At 44.2% G+C, this 20004-nt stretch overlaps 1 protein-coding gene across 1 annotated transcript in view; it reads left to right on the plus strand.

The window, feature by feature from the left end:
- CDH7 (cadherin 7) overlaps window positions 1-20004 on the plus strand; it is a 335699-nt gene that overhangs the window by 176771 nt on the left and 138924 nt on the right. Inside the window, exons 3-4 of the mRNA XM_030212588.1 lie at window positions 8482-8601; window positions 16112-16279. Of these exons, the coding sequence (XP_030068448.1) occupies window positions 8482-8601; window positions 16112-16279 (288 nt within the window). The remainder of the gene's footprint in view (window positions 1-8481; window positions 8602-16111; window positions 16280-20004) is intronic.

A 20004-nucleotide genomic window follows, 5' to 3' on the forward strand; every position in this document is an offset into this window, starting at 1 on the left:
ACTCTAGTAGCTGGGAAATAGGACTGATGCCAGGCAGACTTCTGCAATCTGTGCCGCAGAATTGGCAGAGATAGACATAGAAGTGGAGGGGCATTTTTGATATGATGTCTAAATCATATTTTGGATGTTTTGCTGAAAACATCCAAAAATCAAGTGGTAAACATAGCAATTGTCAAACCAGAAAAGTCTATCTTTTTTGTTTCAAAAATGGCCATTTGCTAAATGCTTTTTCTGCTCAATGCATCTATCTTTTTAGACCATTAAAAAAATAATGTCCAAGGGAAAAACATACAAAAACAAGCCATTGGGATGTACAGAGGGACAGCATTCGTAGTAGACTGGCCATACAGACATCCCAGCAGAGCACTGGGGCACTCTAGGGAGCATTGCAGTGGACTTCACATAAAAGGTCCCAGGTACTCAGCTCACCATTACCCTTTATGTTGTATGGCGAGCTATCCAAAACCCACCAAAAACCTAATGTACACCACTACAATAGCCTTTATGGCTGCAGGTGTCACCTATATGTAGGCACAGGAGGTGTTTGGTGGGTTTTGGACAGCTCACATTTTCCACCACAAGTGTAACAGGTAGAGTTGGATATAGGGCTGGGTCCCCTTCTCCACTGTGCACTGCACTGACCACTAGGCTAGTACAGAGACCTGTTTGCTCTAAGAGGACTGGTCATAACATCTGAAGCTGTCATAGAGGCTGGTATGTAATGCTTCTTTCACATCTTTGGAAGGTGGAAGGGGGTCCATGACCATTGGAGGACTAAGGAGGGTCATGCCTTAATCTCTCTAGTGGTCATTTAGGGCACCTTTTTGTGACTTAGTAGTGATTGAAACTGGTCTAGACCAAAACATCTAACTTTTAGCCCTGTACACTTTTGCTTTGTTCCATTATGGCAGAAAAATGTCCAAGTTTTGGGAGTGCCCAAATCCCTCCTCAAAATTCCCTGGATATGCTCCCTTGTGACTTGGATCAACTGCATAGAAGAACATCTTAAAATGGGCTTTAAAAATAGCAATTTGGAAGTTTTGGCAACAAAAAGTTCATCTCCTGCTTTGTGCTAATGTTTGGATGTTTTTCTATTTTGAAAATGAGCCCTTAAGTATACCATTGTATAATCCTGAATAAGTGGAAATTGTGCAGAGTGCCAGATTGAATTCTGTCCATCTTATTGGACAGACTGGATGAACTGTGCAGGTCTTTATCTGCTGATATTTGCTATGTAACTATGTTATATTGTAACATGGGGTTAGGGAAAGAAGGAAAAAACAAAGTTGTAAAATGGGGATTTACTTGTGCTGGTGAACATTCCGCCGGTCAGCAATGTAGCTTGGAATTTTGAGAAGGGTTTGGAATGGGAAGCTAAGGAGGGGTTTCCTAGGAAATGAGGGTTTCTGGCAGTTGTGTGGTGCCTGTGGCTTTGAAGAAGAAGGGTGTGTTGTGAGTGAGCTCTGAGAGAGAGTTGAGGATTTGAGGGCATTTGTAAAGGGAAAGTAGGTTTGCTAAGGTAAAAGTGTGGGAATGAGGAAAGAGAAAGGGGAGTAATAGGGAAAGAGTGCACAGGAAGTCTGTCTGGTGTAAAGTGGCTGTTGAATGATTGGAAAAGAGTAAAAGGGAAAGGGTGTGTAAGTAAAAATGGGAGGACTGCTAAAGATAAAGGGGGGGAATGAAAGTTAAAACCCAATGTTAGTTTCAAAGGAGAGAAGAAGGAGGCTGTAGGAGTTTCCTCCATACTAAGCATTAAGGGAGAGGTGAAAAGAATGTTCACTGATTGAAGAGAGAGAGAGAATCTTTAGCAGAGTGAGTGACAGCAAAGCACCGCAGCACTCAGAATAGGGAATTGCAGTACAGCTTAGGTGCTTAGAAGGGAATATCTAATTAATTTTATTTTGATTAGAGAAGTTGTCCACAGTATTGAGTCCGTGTTTAATATCCCATGAAGGTTGCTGACAATTCTCAGGGAAAAAGGGTTTTGCTTCCTATTATTTTGGATTTAAAGAGAGAGGTGTAGGAAGAAGAACGGGAGAAGAGAGAAAATACCTCGGTGATCTGGGCCCCAACGCAAGAAAGGGTTGCAACTTTTAACATTGAACCAACAGCTAAGTGACTGAAGTCCCTAATCCTGGGGAAATAAAAATATGGGAAAAATAATATACTTCCCTTGACATTTTGAGTGAAGGAAGCAGTAATCTGAAAGAGAAAGAAATAGACACAAAGCATCAAATTCTTGCACTTGGCAATTATAAAGTTAAGTTTTGACGTCTGATCTTTTGATATGACATGAAATACTTATCTGATAATTATCCAGCTTATAATTGAAAAAGAAAAACGCCTATATTGCTGCCCAAATCGGGAGATAGACGTTTATCTCACAAAAACGAATAAAGCGGTATAATCGAAAGCCGAATTTGGACGTTTTCAACTGCACTCCATCGCGGATGCGGACAAAGTTGATGGGGGCGTGTCAAAGGCGTGGTGAAGGCGGAACTGGGGCGTGGTTATCGGCCGATCAGAGATAGGCGCCTTTCGCCGATAATGGAAAAAAAATATGCGTTTTTAGCGAGAATTTAGGGCACTTTTCCTGGACCCTGTTTTTCCATGAATAGGGCCCCAAAAAGTGCCCTAAATGACCAGATGACCACTGGAGGCAGTCGGGGATGACCTCCCCTGACTCCCCCAGTGGTCACAAACCCCTCCCACCACAAAAATATGCCGTTTCACAACTTTTTATGTTCACCCTCAAATGTCATACCCACCTCCCTGGCAGCAGTATGCAGGTCACTGGAGCAGTTATTAGGGGGTGCAGTGGACATCAGGCAGGTAGACCCAGGCCCATCCCCCCCACCTGTTACACTTATGCTGGTAAATGGGAGCCCTCCACACCGCCCCCCAAACCCACTGTACCCACATGTAGGTGCCCCCCTTCACCCCTTAGCGCTATAGTAATGGTGTAGACTTGTGGGCGGTGGGTTTTGAGGGGGATTTGGGGGATCAACACCCAAGGGAAGGGTGCTATGCACCTGGGAGCTCTTTTACCTTTTTTTTTTTTTTTTTTGTAAAAGTGCCCCATAGGGTGCCCGGTTGGTGTCCTGGCATGTGCACTACGAATCCTGGCCCCTCCCACGAAGAAATGACTTGGATTTATTCGTTTATGAGCTGGGCGCTTTCATTTCCCATTATCGCTGAAAAACAAAAACGCCCAGCTCACAAATTGTCGAATAAAACATGGACATCTATTGTTTTCGAAAATACGGTTCGGTCCGCCCCTTCACGGACCCGTTCTCGGAGATAAACGCCCATGGAGATAGACGTTTTTGTTCAATTATGCCCCTCTATCTGTGTTAACTGTAGCCATTCCGTCCTGTTAAGAAATCAATAGAACTAGAGTTTATTTAGTTAAATGTGTGTTAGGGTAAAGAAAAACATTGCAAACTGTAAAAGTAGATGTTGTTAAAATTCTCGACAATAACATTTTCCTTGATCGCTGATTTCTTAAATAAACCGAACTTTGTATTATAAGATCGAATTTGACTCTTTCTGATCAGCATAATCCTGTATTTAGTTTCTTTTCCTCCCGGCCCTGATTTAGGGACGGGACGAGGTTAGTTTATTGTGACCTGTTTCCCCCTGCTCCAGAGCTTGATGATCACTCTCCTGGCACGACTACAGACGGAGGAGGGTTGTCATCACTTACTTACTAAAGAAACAGCTTTTCAGAGCGGGGGAAAGGGTAACAATATTCATCCCCATTATCATTTTGGTTGCCCTTCTTTTTACCATTTCAAACTCCTCTGTATCTGTTTCGAGTTGTGGTGATCAGAATTGCACACAATATTTGAGGTGTAGTCATAGAATGGAGCAAAACAAAGGCATTATAATAGTCTCTGTTTTATTCTCCATTCCTTTCCTATTCATTACTAACATTCTATTTGGTTATATGGCTGCTGCTGCACACTGAGCAGAGGATTTCAATGTGTTTTCAGCAATAACAACTAAATCCTTTTCCTGGGTAACCACTCCTAATGCGGAATCTTGTATCATATAATTATAGTTCGGGTTTCTCTTCTCTGCATGGATAACTTTGCAGTCGCTCACATTACATTTCATTTGCCATTTGGTTACCCAGTTCCCTAATCTTGTACGGTCCTTTTGTAATTTCTGACAATCCCTTTGTAGTGTAACTACTTTGAATAACTTTGGGTCCCCTTTACTAAAACACATTAGAAAATGGGCAGCGTGTTTTAACGCAGGACTTTCCTATGTACTAAACCCATTTCTAACAACAGTATGTTAAGCAGTTTTCATTTTTTTTGTAGGTCATTCTCTAATGTTCGCATTAGTATGTGTTATCTGAAAAAAGTTAATACAGGAGCACTTACCGTCTCCTTTATTGGAAGCTCTAGGTGCTCTTGCGTTAAGTCTGCTTTATCCAGTTAGCATGTGCTAATACAAATGTGCTAGTTTGATAATGCTTCCACGTCCATTCTCTGCCCATGACATGTCCTTTCTAAAAAAAAAAAAAAAGAAGAAATAGCTCATGATTAATGCATGCTGACAGATAAATTACCATAAAACGTGTTTTGTAGGAAGCCTTTTTCCCTTGTTAACCCCCAATTCTATAAAAGTCACCAAAAATTGTGTGCATAAATTTAGGTGAGTGCTTGATTTGTCCATGCAATTTAATAGAATGAGGAGCCAATTAGTGCCAATAACTGACCTTCTAACAAGCAATTATTGACACACATTTATTTATTTATTAGGATTTATTAATCACCTTTTTGAAGAAATTCATTCAAGGCGGCGTACAGCAAGAATACATCAAACATGAGCAATAGGCAATTACAGCAGTAAATTATCTTTTTATGTGGATTTTTGCTCACACTTTTTTCAGTAGTACCTCAAGGCGAGTCATATTCACGTACACTGGATATCTCCCTATCTCTGGAGGGCTCACAATCTAAGGGCCCTGTTTACCAATCCACACTGTAAGCCCGCTAACATTCTAACGTGCACTAAAAATTACCGTGCGCTAATGACAAAGACACCCATTATATTCCTACATTATATTCCTATGGATGTCTCTATCGTTAGTGTGTGCTAAAATGTTTGTGTGTCTAGAGCACGGCTTAGTAAACAAGGCCCAAAATTTGTACCTGAGGCAATGGAGGGTTAAGCATGCACTGTTGGCTCTGTGGTCCTCTGCCCCCAGAATGGGAAGTTGACATCAGCAGAGGCAGAGGATGGCAGAACCAACAGCAGGTGCTTGAAGGCTGCTGCGGCCCCGCTCTTGGTTTTCTTCTTTTTGTCATTGCCACTGCTGCTCATCGGGACAAGCAGCAATGGCCAGAAAACACTACTGGGTGGAAAAGGAAGGGGGAAGAGGGAAAGGGAGTGGAGTGGAGTGGGAGGCAGGAGGTACTAAATGGAGATAAAATGGAAAAAGAGTGGGGAGGCAGGATGGAACAGGGGTACAGAGAGAGAAGAGTGGAAAGATGGGGATAGAAAGAGGGGACATGAAAAAGGACAGAGAAGCTGCTGGGGAGAAGAATGGGGAGACTCTGGCAGGTCAGGTGGCAAGAGAAAGAGGACAAAACTAAATGCTGGATGAAAGCTGGGAGAGAAACAGGGAAAATGCTGGAAGGAGGGGGCAGAAAGAAGGAAGACGCCAGATAGAAGGGTAGGGAGAGAAAGAAAAGAGACTGGAAGGATGGAGAGGGAGAGGGGACATGCTGAATGTAAAAGGGTAGGGAGAGAGAGAAAGAGAGACACTGGATGGATGGATTGGGAGAGAAGCGAGATGTTGGATGGAAGGATGGGGAGAGAAAGTGGGAAGACACTGGATGGAAGGGTAGAGAGAGAGGAGATGCTGGACAGAAGGACACAGAGAGAAAGAGGAGACACTGGAAGGATGGGGAGAGAGAGAGGGGGTCAAGCTGAATGGAAAAGGGTAGAGAGAGAGAACTGGCTAGGAGGAAGGGGAGGTAGAGGGAGACACTGGATGGAAGAATTTGAGAGGGTAGAAGGATGGGGAGAAAGGGAAGACACTTGATGGAAGGGTAGGAGAGAAAGAGGGAAGATGCTGGATGGAAGAGTAGGGAGAGAAAGAGGAGACACTGGATGGAAAGATGCAGAGAGAAAGAGGAGGAGACATTGGAAGGATGGGGGAGACAAAGAGCGGAAATGCTGGGATGGAAAGGGGAAGAGGATAAAGTTAGTGAAAGAGTGGAGAATAAGAGGAAGGGGCTTGGGGAGAACAAAGGTGAGGAAAGATGAAAAGTCATAGGTAGATGAAGTAAAGAGAAACATTAAAGAACGGATATAGTAAGAATGAATTAAATTTGAACAGAGAGAGAGGCAAAAAAATAAAATGAAGAAAGGAGAGAAAAATGACAAAATGGACAGGAAACCCTGGCAAGAGAGTTAAGAGAAGATGAAGGAAAACAGAATCAAGAGACTGGGACCAACACAATTAGAAAAAGTAAATGACCAGACAACAAAGGTACAGAAAATAATTTTATTTTTAATTTAGGATAAAGTAATTTGGTAGCTGTGTTTAATAAAGGTTAATAAATGCAAATAAAACACAAAATAGAAAACAAGGTGATACCTTTATCTTGGGCTGATTTTAATATATTTTTCATTAGCCTTTAGAGACCAACACTTCTTTTCTCAGGTCAGGAGAGGATGCCATAAAAGCAGTATAATGTCCTGACCTGACCTGAGGTAGGAGGTTTTGGCTTAACTGATAATGATATTAGGCTAGTACAATAAAAAGGTATCATCTTATTTTCCAGTATCAAGTGACTGAACTGAGCATATGCGGGAGGGCTGGCATCAGTGGATGAAGCATGCTGCTAACTACTGCACTACTCAAACAGCATGGTAGGAACTCATGCAGTGGACCTCTTCAACTAGCGGGGCTTGAGCAGCTCCACCAGCGATTCAACCAGTGCCACAATTTTGGAGTGGGCTCGAGCTCAAAATGGGGGGCCAGGGCCCCCTCCTGGGTATGTCCCTGGGGGGAATAAATGCTGGATAGGGGGTGTAATAGAATGAACTGAAACCCTCTTACACTTCCCTGATGTTACTGGTGTAAATAAAATATTTTCTGGAATGGCCGTGAGATTGAGGTGTTCCAGGGGGCGGGCCATGAGATAGAGTAGGTGGAGCCAATGCAGAGTAGGGTAGAGCTGGGGGCATGTACTAAAATTTCCCTCTCGAAAATCAGGACCGCTTGGCAGCTCTGGCAACTAGGCCACTCCTCTACTCCAATTGGGTTTAATTGGAACTTATGGGTATAAATTTAGATGTGGGATCCATTCCTAAATTTATATCCAGCCAAAAAGGGGGCATGGAAATAGGAGGATCATAGGCATTTTAGGGCAGATTGGGTGCATGGTTTTGAGCAGGGCCGCCAAGCAGGGGGGACAAAATTCCCTGGGCCTGGGCCTCCAAGGGGGGCCCGGCGCCGCAGTCCCCTCCACCTGCCCCCCTCTGGGCCGGGCCCCCCTGAATTCAAATCATAGCGCCTCACCTCGACCTCGCTTTGTGTGAAAGAAGCGCAGCAGCGGCAGTCTGCAAATAGCTTCCCTTCGGGCCTTCCCTCCCTGTGTCCCGCACTCGCGCAAGTTACGTCAGACGAGGGCGGGACACAGGGAGGGAAGGCCCGAAGGGAGGCGATCAGCAGACTGCCGCTGCTGCACTTCTTTCACATGGAGTGAGGTCGAGGTGAGGTGCTATGATTTGAATTCAGGGGGGCCTGGCCTGGTGGTGGACGGAGGGGGGTGGCGATGACGATGACCTGGGGGGGGGGGGGGGGGGGCCCGGGGCCGGCCTTGCCCTGGGCCCGGCCCAGTCTCTTGGTGGTTTTGAGTTATGTATGTAATTATAGAATATGTGTTCTCTGTGTGTAAATTTAGGTGCAGGCAATTGCACCACATTTTCATTGGTGCAAATGGTAACATCTACATTTTTATGTGATTTGTCTTAGGCATTATTCTATAAACCATAGGTGTGGCTTATAGAATACCGTGGGGTTTTTAAATGCTGATTTTTCAGGTGCCATTTTAGAATTCACTCCTAAGTGTGCATTAGTGCTTAACACAGTTTAGTAAAAGGATCACTTCACCCATTACTCCTGTTTCCTGGTTATTTATATGTTAAAAAACAGCAATCCCAGTACAGACCTCTGGGGAAGCCCACTATCCATCTCCATTAAAAATATTAACTATTTAACCTTACTGTCTGATTTCTGTCTTTTAACCAGTTCTTCACCACTGCCCCCTATTCCATGACTTTTTAATTTCCTCAATATTTGTTCATGAGGTAATTTGTGAAATGGTTTCTTACATTTTTTTCTCACCATTGTATTGCTTCTGCTAGTTCTATCACTATAAATTTCACTGTATGTTTAGCTGTTTTATGACCTTCAGATCTGTTTTAACTGAGTGCTAATGTTATTCCGTGCAGGAACCTTTGTGCTTCAAGTAACAGCTACTGATGCTGATGATCCTACTTATGGAAGCAGTGCCCGGGTGGTTTACAGTATTCTGCAGGGACAACCTTATTTTTCTGTTGAACCAAAGACAGGTAAGACATTATAATGGACAGAAGCCCCTGAGAACGACGCAGTATCATTTATGCTGACCTTGGCTGAACTATGATTGGTTACAATGCTAAAAGCATGTCACATCTCATAACTTTCATTTCTACTGCTGTTTTCTTCCCTGCCAAAGGATGTTTCAGACAAAAAGCTGAAAAGATGAGAGGAAAGAATATATAGCATTGTCAGGAAATCTATTCTTGCCACAAATTATATACGACCATCTTGTAGTTTTCTATTCTAATAGTGCTACAAAACAAAAACCTTAAAAAAATCAAATTCCTTTAAGTCTGGGTAGTTCTTTTTCTGAGTTGCTATATACAATATGCCTTTAATTAGACTGCTCTTTAATTTATGATGATATCTTAAGTATTTTGGATGACAGCAGCATTTCTTTATGAATGTTTCCACAATATTTAGTAAAGGCACCAGCATCACTGATATCTCTGGGGACCTTTTAGTAAGGTGTGGGATGGCTAATACACGGGTAGCGAGCACCATATTGGTACTCCTTCTGGGCTAGAGTATGCGCCCAGCGGTAATTCTGCCTATTTTCTACCACAAGAGGCATTCCTGGTGGTAATCAGCAGTTGGCGCGCACTGCATAGTTACCGTGCAGGCAGCATACGAGCTTTTACCATAGGTCAGTGGGTGGTGGTAAGGGCTCAGGCCATAAATAGGCATGTGCTAGTTTTAATTTCAGCATATTTCCTGGTCCATTAAAAAAAAATCCCCTTTTCTCTGTCATAGTAAAAAAAAAAAAGGCTCAGTGCAGTGGCGTAGCAAGGGGGGTGGGGGCAGTGGGGGCGGTCTGCCCCGGGTGCAGGCTGCTGGAGGGGTGCAGAGAGCAGCCGTGCGTCTGTCGGCTCCGCTGGTTCCCTGCTCCCTCTGCCCCGGAACAGGTTACTTCCTGTTCCGGGTCAGAGGGAGCCTGCAGAGCCGACAGCCACGCGGCTGCTCTCTGCAGCCAAGAATGCACCCGGGAGGGGGGGGGGTTGATGCGCTGGGGGGGGTTGTTGTGCGGGGGGATGAACGCCGCTGCACCCGGGGGGGGGGGGGGTGTGCAGCGGTGATCCGCCCCGGGTGGCAGCCGACCTAGGAACGCCACTGGCTCAGTGTGCACACAAAACACACTCCCATACTACCACAGGCCACTTTAATGGCTTAGTAAAAGGACCCATCTGTTTCTCTCTCAAACTTAGGTGCCCTTTTTCAAAGCTGCAGCAAAAAATGACCTTAGCGTCCCCTTATATGGGTCTTTCCTGCACCCTAAAGCCATTTTTTACTGGACGGGTAAAATGACTGAATTTCCAATTTAGACAATTTTACCATCTGAGTTTTAGGTGGTAGGGACTCACGTACTAAGCCTGCACTAATTGGTTAACGTCCAGCAACGCCGACATGCTAACTGATTGGCATAGACATTCCTACTCTCTGACCCTAGATACACCCCCTCCGTGAAAAAATTGAAAATATATTTTAGCACACAGTCCAGCTTATAATCGAACGAGAAAAACGCCCAAGTTCCGACCTAAATCGGGAGATGGGCGTTTATCTCACAAAAACGAATAACGCGGTATAATCAAAAGCCGAATTTGGGACGCTTTCAACTGCACTCCGTCGCGGATGCGGACAAAGTGGACGGGGGCGTGTCGAAGGCGTGTCGAAGGCGGAACTGGGGCGTGGTTATCACCCGAACAGAGATGGGCGCCCTTCGCCGATAATGGATGCGTTTGTAGCTAGAATTTAGGGCACTTTTCCTGGACCCTGTTTTTTCACGAATAAGGCCTCAAAAAGTGCCCTAAATGACCAGATTACCCCCAGAGGGAATCGGGGATGACCTCCCCTGACTCCCCCAGTGGTCACTAACCCCCTCCCACCACAAAATAATGATGTTTCACAACTTTTTATTTTCACCCTCAAATGTCATACCCTCCTCCCAGGCAGCAGTATGCAGGTCCCTGGAGCAGTTGTTAGGGGGTGCAGTGGACGTCAGGCAGGTGGACCCAGGCCCATCCCCCCTACCTGTTACAATTGTGCTGCTTAATGCTTATTAGTCGTCCAACCCCCCCAAACCCACTGTACCCACATGTAGGTGCCCCTCTTCACCCCTTAGGGCTATAGTAATGGTGTAGACTTGTGGGCAGTGGGTTTTGAGGGGGATTTGGGGGGCTCAACACACAATGGAAGGGTGCTATGCACCTGGGAGCTCTTTTACCTGTTTTTTTGTTTTTGTAAAAGTGCCCCCTAGGGTGCCCGGTTGGTGTCCTGGCATGTGAGGGGGACCAGTGCACTACGAATCCTGGCCCCTCCCACGAACAAATGCCTTGGATTTATTCGTTTTTGAGCTGGGCACTTTCCTTTTCCATTATCGCTGAAAAGCAAAAACGCCCAGCTCACACATTGGCGAATAAAACATGGGCGTCTATTTTTTATCGATAATACGGTTCGGTCCGCCCCTTCACGGACCCGTTCTCGGAGATTAACGCCCATGGAGATAGGCGTTTCTGTTCCATTATGCCCCTCAGTGTGTACGCAAACATGCAAACATTACAGTGGGATGCCTCAGCGTGCCCCACGGTACACCATTTTAAGATGCTTACCGCTGTTTTGCAAAGGGCTCCTTACAGAACAAAAACATTAAAATATTTAATTACAGCAGCAACATATAATTTATGACACCACAATTCCCTCCTGTCAAGGGCCCTCACTTAGATTAGCGCTCACAGGACTTCTTTTACAAAGCCACGTTAGCGATTCCCGTACGACAAATGAGAGGAAGCCCCCAGGAATTGAATGGACTTCCTCTTATTTGTCACGTAAGAGTCACAAGTTTCGTTTGACACACAGGTACTTTGTGTAACAGCACAGGGCTGAGATGCTATGAAATACAAATTTCTGTATACTGGCCTTTTTAGAATGGCGAGAAATATGAACTAATACTCTTTAAAAAAAGTTGTAAAATGGCAAGGAAAAGTTCTACAACAGTAATATTGGGAAAAACAGTGTGACATCTTCCTCTTCTGAATTCTGTTTCCTTAAATGTCTTTTACTATAATTTGTGAAAGAATGAGTGTTAGCAGCTATTGTGCAATAGACATGACATATTCATCAACTATGCTTCTGGAAAGGGTACTGCAGATTATAATGAAGTGTGGGGGTGTTAAACACACCTGAGACATTATGGTGCTTATTTTAGAAGTATCTACATGTCTAAATGGCAGCCTTTAAATATCTAGACAGGTCCAGAAATTTAAAGCCATTTGAAAACAAAGGCCATTCAGATGAGTGGAATCTCACTGCGCCCAAATGGCAAGGAGCATGGGGGAAAGTGGGAAGAATGAGTGATCTGGCAGGACCACAATACAGATGTGTATTCCTTATTTCATATAGGGAATCCATGTCTATAGTGTGAAATCCAGATGTCGGAATTTAGATCTGCTCCCAGGCATGATTAGGTGCCCAGGCAGGGACAGCGCTAAATCCTGAGGTCTTGGGACCTACAATGCCAGCACTTCCTCACCTATAGCACTCCTTTCCATCACCCAACCTTCCCTGCAACATCCCCTGACCCCTACCACAGATATGCCCCCCCCCCCAAAAAAAATCATCACTTCAACCCCCTTGGCATCACCTGAACCTTGAGGTCTCCACATGTGGGCATGATCTCTATATATGGAAGTGTCCTCTATACTCCCCCAGGGCTTATTACCTCTCAAAATCATGCATGGGTCACAAGCTCCCTTACCTCACATCCCCTAACATTGTCCCTGGGCTGGGCTTACTGGAGAACACTGGTGTCTAGTGAGGTAGGAGTGATGCCCACTTGCTCCTGACTCATGCTTGATGAAATCCAAAATGACTGCCAAGACAGGATTCCAAATATGGAATTATACCCATATATGCAAGCCTGATCCATAGTGGTAATATCACAGTTTTGCTGCTAGAGGTCTTGGCAGGCATTTTGAATTCCGGCAACCATGAACTGGAAGCAGGTGGGCATTGCTCCCACACCACTAGATACCATGGATCCCCGGTATGCTGGGGATGGCTTCAGGGGTGAGGGGTTAGGGGGCTTGTGGTCCGTGGCTAAATTTGAGGGACCTCAGGCCCTGGAGGAGTATGGGGGAAGATGCCACATATTGAGCCTGTGCTCAAATGTGAAGGCCATTGAGGAGGGGGCTGCTTCTGCTGGGGAATTGGTTGATGCTAGGGGGCAGGGTCAATTTATGCTAGGGTGTAGTTGATTCTGGAGGGTTTGGGTGATGTTGGGGCGGCTTTTGCTAGGGGGGAAACATTTATATCAGTTGTGCTGTCAGGAGTCGGTTGGGGTTATTTTCATCAGGGTGGGGGTCACTTTTGCTGAAAGAGCAGCAATTTTAGAAAGCTGTTCCTAGGCCTGGGAAGGGGTGGAAAGTAGGTTTTCTAAAATTACTGCTCTTTCTGGATGTAGAGAGGCTGGGGCGTGAAGCCCCACTCCTGTTTTACAAGAGTCTTTATGTTTGCAGAGCCTCTTGTAAAATAGTGAGGATCCTCAAGCCCACCAACTGAACAGGTCCTCCTCCAGTGGCCAGAACACTAACTAATGATTGAAAGTCAGTGGCTTCTGCTGCACCACCCTCCCCCATGTATACTCAGTTTTTGCATATGCATATGAAAAATGCTAGTACTAATAAAGATGTCATGCCTGTGGGGCAGCACTTTACAAAACCAGAACACTGTACCAGTGATTTCATGGTAAGAATCCTAAAAGGGAACTTCAAAACAATATAGGAACATAAGACCTTTGAAGTCAGAATGATTAGATATTTTGACACCCACCAGACAGGACTTAACAAAGATCTGGGTTTTCTAGCCCATTATAAACCATAAAATAGTATTGGTTTGACACCCTCCTCTCTCTATTTTATTTTGTTACATTTGTACCCTGTGCTTTCCCACTCATGGCAGGCTCAGTGTGGCTTACATATTGTATACAGGTACTTATTTGTAGCTGGGGCAATGGAGGGTTAAGTGACTTGCCAAGAGACACAAGGAGCTGCCTGTGCCTGAAGTGGGAATTGAACTGAGCTCCTCAGTTCCCCAGGACCAAAGTCCACCACCCTAACCACTAGGCCACTCCTCTCTCTCTATGCATATCTCCCTATCTCTCACCTACCCACCCCCATCCTGTGAGACTGTCACTGAAATGCTTTGATGTTTCACTTATATATACTGTAATCTACCAACATTTGCTTATTTCCAATCTGACGAAGAAGGGCAACCTTCGAAAGCTAATCAAGAAATGTATTAAGTTATGTCCAATAAGAAAAGATATCATCTTATTTTCTTTTCCATGTTTTATTTTGGTGTATTTCTATTGATTACCTTTAAAAGTGGTCTAACAGGGCTACCTCACCTCTCTACTGCATATGCAGAAAAATCAGGCATACATGGAAGGTTGGCACGATGGCAGCCTATGGATAGTATTACTGACTACAATGCATAGGGGAGTATTATGGCAACTAGAGGAGGACCTCTTCAGCTGACAGGCTTGAAGATCCCCATGAGCCATAGCAAGGGTGTCACAAAAGTGTGTGAGCCTCAGCCAAAAGTGGGTGGGCCCAGGCACACCCAGGCTCACTCGTGACTATGTCACTGGTCTAACTTATACAACTAAATGATAATGATGAACCTCCATAAGGGTTCATCTTAGCGCAATTAGTGCTTGTCAACGTACAGAGGGTAAGCCCACCTCTGGACAGCCTCTAGTTGTTTGGTTCATGAGAGGTTTGCTTTTGTCAGAACCCCTTTGTCAAACCTCCGCCTGTGTCATGGGACCTCAATGTTGTTCTTACCCAGCTGATGAAAGCTCCTTTCAAGCCATTGACTTCCTGCCATCTGAAGTACTCGACCTGGGGGAAGGTCGACAGTCATTCAAAAGCTCATGGTTCGGAACAAGGTATCTTTCAAAGATACCTCCCAAAACAGGGAACATAGGTGTGCTTAACACATGGGCGTCCTCGTCTGATAATGGAAAAAAGAAGGGCGTCCCTGACGAGCATTTGGTCGACTTGACTTGGTCCATTTTTTTTCATGACCAAGCCTCAAAAAGGTGCCCAAACTGACCAGATGACCACCGGAGGGTCACCAACCCCCTCCCACCCTAAAAAATTTTTTTTTTGCCAGCCTCTATACCAGCCTCAAATGTCATACCCAGCTCCATGACAGCAGTATGCAGGTCCCTGGAGCAGTTTTTAGTGGGTACTGCAATGCATGTCAGGCAGGCGGACCCAGGCCCATCCCTTCCCTACCTGTTACACTTGTGGTAGTAAATGGGAGCTTTCCAAAACCCACTTGAAACCCACTGTACCCACATGTAGGTGCCTCCCTTCATCCCTAAGGGCTATGGTAGTGGTGTACAGTTGTGGGGAGTGTTTTTTTTTTTGGGGGGGGGGGGGGTTGGGGGGCTCAGCACCCAAGGTAAGGGAGCTATGCACCTGGGATAAATTTGTGAAGTCCACTGCAGTGCCCCCTAGGGTGCTCGGTTGGTGTCCTGACATGTGAGGGTGACCAAAGCACTACAAATGCTGGCTCATACCATGACCAAGTGCCTTGGATTTGGCCGTTTTTGAGATGGCCGCCATGAGATTCAATTATCAGGGAAAACCAATGGTGCCATCTCTAATGCCGGCGATCTCTAAGGCCGGCCTAAATGTTGAGATTTGGCCGGTCCCAACCATATTATTGAAATGAAAGATGGCCGGCCATCTTTTTCGATAATACGGTCGGAGGCGCCACTTTAGTGGGCCATCCCCGGAGATGGCCGCCCTTAGAGATGGCTGGCCCCATTCGATTATGGCCCGCCCTCAATACTATAAATGGTATTAAAAATATCTGCACTAAGAGAGTGTTCTATAACAGCATTCTGTTATAGAACAGAGAGGATTTCAGCATTTGCATACCATCACTTATGCCATATAAAAGGCACATGTAAATGTTAGCACTTAAATGTAGGCACTTATGGGCAAACTTATTCTACAGGCCTTATGCATGTGTGTGAGCCACTCAAGGCCCATCCATGCCCCACCCATGTGCAGACCCCTTTTGCAATTATGCACTAAAGCACTTAGGTGTTACATTATACAATAGTGCCTAACTTCCGTTTACCCCCATTTTGATGCTTAACTTCCATTTCCTTCTGAAAGTTACAAACCTAATTGTTTAGAGGGCTATGATCCTCATGAGTAGGTGGTATATCATGAAACAAACAGTGCTCACTAAAATGATAGCATGATTGAATATACATATGATTTGAATCTGTCTAAATTAGACTTTTCAGTTTTTATATTAACTGCACAGCTGAATGTTTTGTTTTTATTTAACAGTCCATACTGAGCCAACTTTAAAAAGTACATACTAATTAAGATTAGTTTGATTTTTTTTTTTTTAATATACTGATCAGGTCCAAAAGTAGTGGCTAACTGTGTTGATTTGCTTTGTTTTTTTCATTCTTAGGTGTCGTAAGGACAGCTCTGCCCAGCATGGACAGAGAGGCCAAAGACCAGTATCTCCTCGTAATTCAGGCAAAGGATATGGTTGGACAAATGGGCGGACTATCAGGCACAACCTCTGTCACTGTAACCCTTACCGATGTCAATGATAACCCACCCCGCTTCCCTCGTAGTAAGATGCTTCAGTACCTACTACTGTGCTGTTATAATATGATTGTTCCCATAACAAAGGCTTAGGTTTCTCACATGGGCTGGGATAATTCAGCTAGGGCTAATCAAAGACGTTATGCAAATGAATGTTTGTCCTTTATATTCCTGGTAACTGAAAATGGTAATGGAGGGACTGTAGTGGGTGAGAAATATTTCTGGATATATATTAGCATTTTGGACATTATAAAAAAAATGTCTGCTTTACATCACATCACATTCTTTTAGAAATTCAGCAGGGTTTGTCTTGTGAAAACATTCCATGTTTCAGAAAAAGAAATCAATCTAAGAAGAAGCGGAAACCATCTGATCTCAATTTATTTGGTTTGACCGAAGTGGCTTTTGACTTAACTAGAAAAGAGATAGAGATAAACATCTTCCCAGACTTCAGGTGGTCTGTTTGTACAGTGAACTATTATCATTCTTGTGTTCTTGGCCATATCTTCAGAAGTTATTAAGCTTAAAAGAACTTTAGAGAACAAAAAGAATATCATTCTATGCCAATAGTAGTTCAATCTAATAGAACCATATTAGGTAGTTCTTATAATACACTGATTTATTTCTCTAAGCTGTGCCACTGCTCTTAAAAGCAGATACTGGCTTGTGGTTGAATACTATGATATAACTTCACTGGGATCTAAAAGGAAAGTTATTTTCTTTATAGACACTCATGAAAACTTTAAATTTGATTTAGAACATTTCTTCAAAGCAGCTCTGTTTCTGCAGTTCACATTTTCTTCGAAGAAACAAGAGGATGAGTTTCTAGGTAGATTCTGTACTTTAGTATCAAGATTTAACCTCTTCATTTTGTTCCTGCATGTTGTAATACAAGTTTATCATTTATTGTTTATTAGACTTAATCTATCGCTCTTTTTACATCACAAGTCATAGAGATTTACAATATAATAATATGTAATATGTGCATGAAATAAGTATACAAATTTTCCCAAACAAGCACACATCTGTAGGTCATGACACAGCAATGTAGGCTGTAGACTAGAGTAAGATATCCTGTTGCAAATTCTTCCATCTGTTGAGAGCTGCTATGGCCTGGCTGTGCCTTGGAGGTGGTATGCTCAGGCCTAAGGGGTGAAAAAAGATGGTGGAATCCTGCTGGCTGATGAGCAGCTTTATGGGTATGTAAGAGGAGTCCTTCCTACCCTAGGGTCCGTGGGAGTTCCTACAGTTGCTCATAGCTGTCATCTTAGATGCAGCTATTCATGGCAAAGTAAGGAAATGGGACCCCCTACAATAAATGTAATCATTATTCAAAGATTATTTTGCACATCAGCTTTCAAGATCACATACATCCCTTCTTTGGTTTTCCAAACAGAGGGACCTTTTTACTAAACCGCATTAAGCACTAACATGTGCTTAACATGGAAAAAAGGCTCAACGCAAAAAGTGTTAAAGCATTTTCAGTAAATTGCCTGTCAGCACTCATTAATCAAATATTTCTTTGACATTTTTTAGGCGGGGGCATATCAAAGGTGGGGGAAGCATTATCCAGCTAGCCTAGTTTCATGAGTTTGTGCTAACTGACTTATGTGGAGTTAACAAGGGAGCCTTTACTGCTTCCACTCTGCCTATATTCAATCAGAAACAGCAAAAAAAAAAAAAAAACTTCTTCCACTTCTGAAGCTTTTCTCACATGTAAAACTTTCTGCAAATTTGTACTCCAAACACATCACCCATAAATCTCTCGTTGGGGCAGTCCACCTTAGTGTTTCTGGATTGTACCAGAAGCAATGGAGGTTGAAAAAGACTTGCCTAGCTTCACTGGTTCTCAGCCCATTGCTGCAGAGCTGTAAAGTTACCCATTTCCAGGAGGAAGATTTTTGGCCAGCCATGTTTTTGAGCTGACATGCCAATTCAGTGTGCTATTTGTAGTCCATGATTTTGCCCTCTGAAATCAGCATTACACTTTCCATAATGCACCAAAAACCCAGGACTGGCCAAAAATCTCCCTCCTAAGACTGGGTAACTTGGCAACTTTCCACCTCTAAACATTAAGTCACTCTTTTCAAAGCATGTGCTTGCATAGTCTCTATGCTCACTCACAAACCCATACTGCCACCATGTCCACAGCAAAACAATACAATTTCCCTGATGCTTCTGGAGAGGTGAAATATGGGGGGAGAGGGCAGGGGAAAAAGACTGTGATTCAGAGGGGAGGGGAAAGAAAAATGTAGTAAATGAGAGTGGGGGAGAAATATAGCAAATGAGTCCATAGTGGTAGGAGGGAAGAAGGCACCATAAATGCATGTTTGCCTAGGGTCCAATATAGTGTTAATCCATCCTTGGGTGTACCTGGATAGCAAGCATGGTAGACCAGTAGAAAGATTTGGAAATGAATCCTATGGCAGATTGACAGCCAGTGGTGCTCAAACAAGAGTGGAGTAACAAGGTTAGGTTTCTTTACATTGTGCAACAGATTTACCACAGTATTCTGCACCAGTTGGAGACGACACAATGAAGTTAGAAGAATACCAGCTAATAAAGAGTTAAAGTAATCCAAGTGAGTTAACATCAGGGCATGCAACAAGGTATTTAAGGCATGGGAGTCAAGAAATGGCTTTAAAGAACAAATCTTTGCAAGACCCGCAAATGACCTTTGTATTAGCTGGGAGAGATGAGGTCCAAAAGACAGGGGACTATCAAAGAGAACACCCAGAGATAGCAGGGAACCCAACATCCAGGAAGCCCAATGGTAAATTGCTCCTTGCAGTTCAGTCTCTGAGGGAAGAACAGCTTACTCTTCCCATTCTTTATGCAAATACTGGGCCTTTCTACCACCTGTCTCAGCTGAGACTCCTCCACCGCTCTTCAATGAATGATTTCAGACCAACCCTACTCTTTCTTCTCTTCTTTTTGTCCAAGTCCTTTCTTTGTGTTCTAACTGATTCCCAAGATCAGACAAACAGAGCACAGTAAAATCCCGTTAGTCACTGGCAATCTGGGGAAACCATTTTTAGAAGGTCAAGTGTCCTGGTGTCACACATCAACACTACCATAGTTGCATAGGGTATCTGGTGCCCTAGGCAAAATTTTAACCTACACTCTTGCCCCACTTCCCATGTCCAACATCTCCCCTTCCTGTCTATTCCTCCTCCTCAGGTGATTACCATCTCCACTTCCACTCCATATCCCCCAGGTGACCATTATCATCTCTTTCCTCTCCCTCCCCCCCACAGGAGGACAGCATCTCCCTTTTCATTCCTACTTCCCCCCACTAAAGATAGCCAGCATCTCCTTCCTCTTGTCTTCCATCTGTCAGGCCTGTTGACACACTGCTGACACTCCCTATCTTAGTTTTGGACCCACTTAAGGACACACTAAGGCCACATTTTTGTGCTGCTTTGTAAAAGGATCCCTAAGGAGTCCTTTTACTAAGTTGCAGTAAAAGGGTGCCTGAGCTAGTGTAGGGCGTGTTTTAGATGTGAACTAAGGCCCCGTTTTACCACAGCGGGTAAAAGTCTGGCCATTTTGGGGGAAAAGAAATTGCCATGCAGTAAGTGAACCACTTTCTGTGCGACCATTTGGGGGAAACACTTACCGTCACACATTGAGGTGGCGATAAGGGCTCCCATGCTAATCCTGCGGTAACCAGGCAGTGCATGGCACTGCCCAAATACCACCATGAAAACACCAGCGCTTAAAAAATAGAAAATATTTAGTAACAGGGCCCCT

This window comes from Microcaecilia unicolor, chromosome 1 (assembly GCF_901765095.1).
Source record: "Microcaecilia unicolor chromosome 1, aMicUni1.1, whole genome shotgun sequence".
NCBI lineage: Eukaryota > Metazoa > Chordata > Amphibia > Gymnophiona > Siphonopidae > Microcaecilia > Microcaecilia unicolor.